This window comes from Megascapheus bottae, chromosome 17 (genome assembly GCF_031878675.1).
Source record: "Megascapheus bottae isolate mThoBot1 chromosome 17, mThoBot2.hap1, whole genome shotgun sequence".
Taxonomy (NCBI): domain Eukaryota; kingdom Metazoa; phylum Chordata; class Mammalia; order Rodentia; family Geomyidae; genus Megascapheus; species Megascapheus bottae.
In genome coordinates, this window is record NC_143525.1 from 50,369,942 (window position 1) to 50,375,114 (window position 5,173).

Below are 5,173 nucleotides of genomic sequence, written 5' to 3' on the forward strand. Positions count from 1 at the left end.
CACGGGGCGCGGAGACCCCACGGGGCCCATGGAGACCCCACAGTGGGCAGAGACCCCCCCATGGGGCATACGGAGACCCCACGGTGGGCAGAGACCCCACGGGGTGCACGGAGACCCCACAGTGGGCAGAGACCCCACGGGGCGCACGGAGACCCCACGGTGGGCAGAGACCCCCCCATGGGGCCCACGGAGACCACGGGCGGACAGAGACCCCCACGGGGCGCGGAGACCCCACGGGGCGCGGGGGCCCGGGGTGGGAGGAGCGCGCACAGGTGGGGCGCGCGCGGGTCGGGCCCGCTTCGCGTCCCGCGGCGCGTGGCCTCGCGCGGCCGCCGTAGGGAGGGCGGAGTACGGTGGGCGGAGTACGGTGGGCGGAGTACGGTGGCCGCAGGGCGGCGGCGGCGGCGGGGGTGGGGACGGCGGCGGCGGCGGCGGCAGCGGGGACCGGGACGGGGGCTCAACCGGCGGGCGCGGGACCGCCATGGGCAATCTGTTCGGTCGCAAGAAGCAGAGCCGGGTCACCGAGCAGGACCGCGCCATCCTGGTAGGAGGCGGGCGCGGCGCGGGGTCCGCCGGCTGCGCCCGCCCGGCCCCGAGCAGCCGGAGCCGGCGCGCGGCCTGGGTCGGAGCGGGGAAGAGCGCGGCCTCCGGGAAGGAGCGGGCGGCGGCGGGGACGCGGCCGGCCCAGCCTCCCCTCGGCCGGCCCGGCCCGGCTCGGGCCCGACCCGGGGCCCCAGCAGCTCCTCCCCGTGGAGGGCAGGGCGGCAGGGCCGGGCGGCAGGGCCCGGCTCGGGCTCGGATCCGGGGCCCCTGCAGCTCCTCCCCGTGGAGGGCAGGGCGGCAGGGCGGCAGGGCTCTGCTCGGGCTCGGATCCGGGGCCCCCGCAGCTCCTCCCCGTGGAGGGCAGGGCGGCAGGGCTCTGCTCGGGCTCGGATCCGGGGCCCTCGCAGCTCCTCCCCGTGGAGGGCAGGGCGGCAGGGCTCTGCTCGGGCTCGTATCCGGGGCCCCCGCAGCTCCTCCCCGTGGAGGGCAGGGCGGCAGGGCCCGGCTCGGCCACCGCCCCGAGCTGGAGGCGGGGATCAGGGTCCAGAGGCAGCTGGAAGCCAGGGCTCCCTTCCGACCACAGCTTCTGCCCGCACAGAAGCGGGCGGCCGTCGGGGAGACCAGGGCGGGGACCCAGGAGAGGGCCAGAGGGTCTCCGGCCGCCGAGCCCCCTGCCAGGCGGTGTCCCCATGGACGAGTGCCCAGGGCCGGCCCGCTCCTCCCCGCGGGGCCAGAGCGCCGTGGCCTACGGAGGAAGGGAGGCCGCGGGTGGAAGTGAAGGGTGCGGCCCGCACATCCTTTGGGCACCACGGGGTTGAGCCCTGCACACCCCCAGTGCCTTGTCCAGGACGTGACAAACAGAAACGGGGCTCGAGGGGCTGTGACCCTGGGCTCTCACTGCACGCCCTCTGCATGTGCTGGCCTTCCCGCCGCACCGTGGGCTCTGAGGACGGCGCCGGCAGACCGCCCTGGACAGTCCTCACCCAAGGCACTGACCACTGCTCTTCCTCTCCGCAGCAACTGAAGCAGCAGCGCGACAAGCTGAGGCAGTACCAGAAGAGGGTCTCGCAGCAGCTGGAGCGGGAGCGGGCCCTGGCCCGGCAGCTGCTGCGGGACGGCAGGAAGGAGTGAGTGGGGCGCGGGGCGGGGGCGCGGCCGTCCCCGGCCGGGAGGGCACAGCCGTCGTCATCTCTGCTTCCTCTGCAGACGGGCCAAGCTGCTGCTCAAGAAGAAGCGGTACCGGGAGCAGCTCCTGGACAAGACGGAGAACCAGATCAGCAGCCTGGAGGCCATGGTAGGCAGGCAAGAGCCTTTGCCGCGAGCCGGCTCTGGCCAGGGACGGGCCGTCCTCGATGGCGTGGGCAGGTCGGCCCAGGCTGCTGTGGAGCTGTCAGGGGAGGCGGCAGGCAGCCCCTCGGGGCGATGCCCACACCCTGCCCTGGGCAGGCCGAGGGAGACCGACTCCTCACCGCAGGGCCTCCCCGCAGGTGCAGAGCATCGAGTTCACCCAGATGGAGGAGAAGGTGCTGGAGGGCCTGCAGCTGGGGAACGCGTGCCTCAACAAGATGCACCAGGTGGGTTCCCCAGGGGCGCCGGCGTGTGGGGGCGCCTGACCCTGCAGTGCCAAGGCTGCAGGCCAGGACTTGGTGCAGACCCAGGGCATGGGACTGGGAGTTTAGCCTAGCATGCATAGAAAAAAGTTCCCGTGGTAGAGCTGCAGCCTCGAGGAAAGCCCAAGGGCAGCGTCCAGCCCTGAGTTCCAGCCCATGGCAAAAAAAAAGGCGTGGTTCTGGCCCAGCCCTGAGACGGCTCAGAGACAAAGGTGACACAGCCTGGCCAGGTGGGGCTAGGGGAAGGGGGGTGTGGTGGAGGGTAAGGCCACATGGCCGCTCTCATGCTGAGGACGGGCTGCTGAGCTAGCCAAGGGGGGCGGCTGCAAGGGCGCAGGCAAACAGAGGCGCCACGTTGAATGTGGAGCCGAGGAAGATTTTCCACTGCTAACGTGTCTGCCTGTGACTGCCAGGGTTGTCCGGGGTCCAGGAAGGTCGAGGTGGTGCGCCCGAGCCAGGCAGCCCTGCTTGCAGAACCATCAGTGTGGCTTTGTGGGCCAGCGGCACTGAAGCAGGAACGGGGCCTGGGTATGGGGGGCAGGTGTGGCGTGGAGGCTGTCCTGGGCCTCACCGGCTCCACGCCTCGCCCTCTGCAGGTGATGTCCATAGAGGAAGTGGAGAGGATCCTGGACGAGACCCAGGAGGCTGTGGAGTACCAGCGGGTGGGTACTGAGGGTGCAGCGTCCTGGACGTGACCCAGGAGGCTGTGGGGTTGCTGGCGGGTGGGTACCAAGGGTGCAGCGTCCTGGACGTGACCCAGGAGTCTGTGGGGTGCCAGCGGGTGGGTACCGAGGGTGCAGCGCCCTGGACGAGACCCAGGAGGCTGTGGGGTGCCAGCAGGTGGGTACCGAGGGTGCAGCACCCTGGACGAGACCCAGGAGGCTGTGGGGTGCCAGCGGGTGGGTACTGAGGGTGCAGCGCCCTGGACGAGACCCAGGAGGCTGTGGGGTGCCAGCGGGTGGGTACTGAGGGTGCAGCGCCCCTACCTGCCGGCTGGTGCTGTGACCCGGGCGGCTTCCTCCCCGGGTCCTGCTCAACCTGCCCCGTTTTCTCTCAGCAAATCGAGGAGCTGCTGGCCGGCAGCTTCACCCAGGAGGACGAGGACGCCATCCTGCAGGAGCTGGACGAGATCACTCAGGTACTGCGGGTACTGCCCCATGCAGCTCACAGGCAGGTGGGGTGACAGGAGGCCAGGCCTCTGACCTGGGGCCAGCCCAGAGCCGAGGCTTTGGCCCTGCCCCTCCGCGTCCAGGAGGAAGCCAGCCCCTCACCGGCTGCCTTTCACTCCCTGCAGGAACAAATGGCGCTGCCGGAGGTTCCCTCAGAGCCCCTTCCGGAAGCAAAGCCAGGTACCTGCGGCCACAGAAGCACCCTGAGTGCTGGGGGTTCATTCAGAAGTGGGGGGGCCACCGTCAGCCCGTGCCCTGCGCACGCCTGGACTGGCCCAGCCTGGGGTCATGTGATGAGCGCCAGAGCCACTCAACGAGGGCACGTGGCTCACCAGAGTGGAGTGACAGTCCGTCTCGCACCTCTGCCTGGGCCTGTCAGGCCCGGCTGGAGGCCCTGGCCCAGCCTCCATCTGGCCCCTCCATTGTCTTTCCCTAATCTCTGTGCTGCTTGCGGAGCTCTGCCCTCGAGTGGCCCAGGAGGGCGTTGTGCCCTGCAACTGAGTGTGCCCTTCCACCCACGCCCGTGGCCTTGTCCCCCGAAATGTCTCCAGCGGGATTTTTGTGCATCTCAGTGTCTCTCTCTCCACAGAAAAAGTCCCTGTCCAAGCAAAGCCCAGGCAGGCGGAAGTGGTGGCAGCGTCGTAAGGGGCTCTTGGCTGGACTTGGCGAGCGCTCGTGCCTGGCCTCTGTGCTGGCTGTGTGGAGCCCCGATGGGCTCAGGAGGCGGCCTGGCCGCCTGCTGGGCTGGGCCCTGGCAGGGGGGCAGCGGCACATGAGGACAACTACATGGCGGCTCCTGAGCCTCGGGGGCTCGGCAGCCCTGCCGGCCCAGCCCCGCGTGGCTCGCGCTCTCCCGTGGCTCACGCTCTCCTGTGGGGCCTGGGGCCTTCACTTCCACTTCAGTCTTCGCTGCTCACCCAGCTGGTGGGCCTAAGGCACCCATCCTTCCTGGCATCCTGGCGTCCTCAGCGTCCAGCTGTCAGGCTGGAGGTGGAAGCACGGGAAAGGAGTTGGTTGGACCTCCCTGGACCCCTCACTCACCACGGGGACCCCAGCTCCTGTGTTTGGGGGTGGCCTGAAGCTGTCCCTGCCTGATGGAGGACTCAAGGAGCCCACCTCTTCCCGCAGCACGGAGAAAGGACACCCACCCAGGTGCCCACCCCTGCTCCAGAGGACCGGCTCTGCCACGGGCACAGGGAGCCCTCGAGCCCAGCGGCCATCTCCTGAGCCCCGGGGGCAGCATGGAGGCCCAGAGCCTGGAAATGACTTCTCGTGCTGGTTCTTGTAGGCCTGTGGACGGCAGAGGCTGCAGAGGGCCGCATGCACTTTCGGGGCTCACTGGGAACAGAGGCGTTTTTTCCCGAACCCCCAGGTTGGCCCCTGTATTAAAGTTGGCCCCTGCATGGTCTTCTGCTTCACCAACCTGGGCCCCGTGGCATCTTGGCACCTCAGCGTGGCTGTGGCTGCACAGGGGGCTGGAGGTGGCACCTTCCCTCCTGAGACAGGGCTCCCGCCACCAGGCCTGGGGAGCCCGGGATCAGGCACCAGTCTGATGAGGTAGAAGTTGTGGCTCTCCCTGGTGGTGGGCAGAAGGCAAGCCTGGCAGTGCCCACTCCTGTGGGCCTCAGCCACGCAGGCCACCTATGGGCACTGCACTGGCCACGTCTGAGTAGGCACACAGGAGCCCTCTGAGTTCACATGGGGCAGGAGGTTGGCGGGCAGGGCTGCAGGGTGCCAGGCCTGAGGCAGCAAGGTTCATGTCTCCAGAGCACCCGGCCCTGAGGGCTCCATGGACCCTGGCTGTCACCGCTGAGGCAGGGGAGCTGGGAGCTGGTGCCATCACTGCCCTGG

The 5,173-nt window shown here is 69.8% G+C and overlaps 1 protein-coding gene across 1 annotated transcript; it reads left to right on the top strand.

Moving 5' to 3' along the window:
- The first annotated feature begins 424 nt into the window (after positions 1-424).
- Chmp6 (charged multivesicular body protein 6) lies at positions 425-4,740 on the top strand. Its single transcript, XM_090351347.1, has 8 exons — positions 425-544; positions 1,561-1,670; positions 1,750-1,837; positions 2,031-2,117; positions 2,750-2,815; positions 3,211-3,291; positions 3,448-3,502; positions 3,912-4,740. Exons 1-8 carry the CDS (start codon positions 482-484, stop codon positions 3,965-3,967), a joined length of 606 nt encoding a protein of 201 aa, XP_090207473.1. The 5' UTR covers positions 425-481; the 3' UTR covers positions 3,968-4,740.
- The last annotated feature ends 433 nt before the right edge of the window (positions 4,741-5,173 follow it).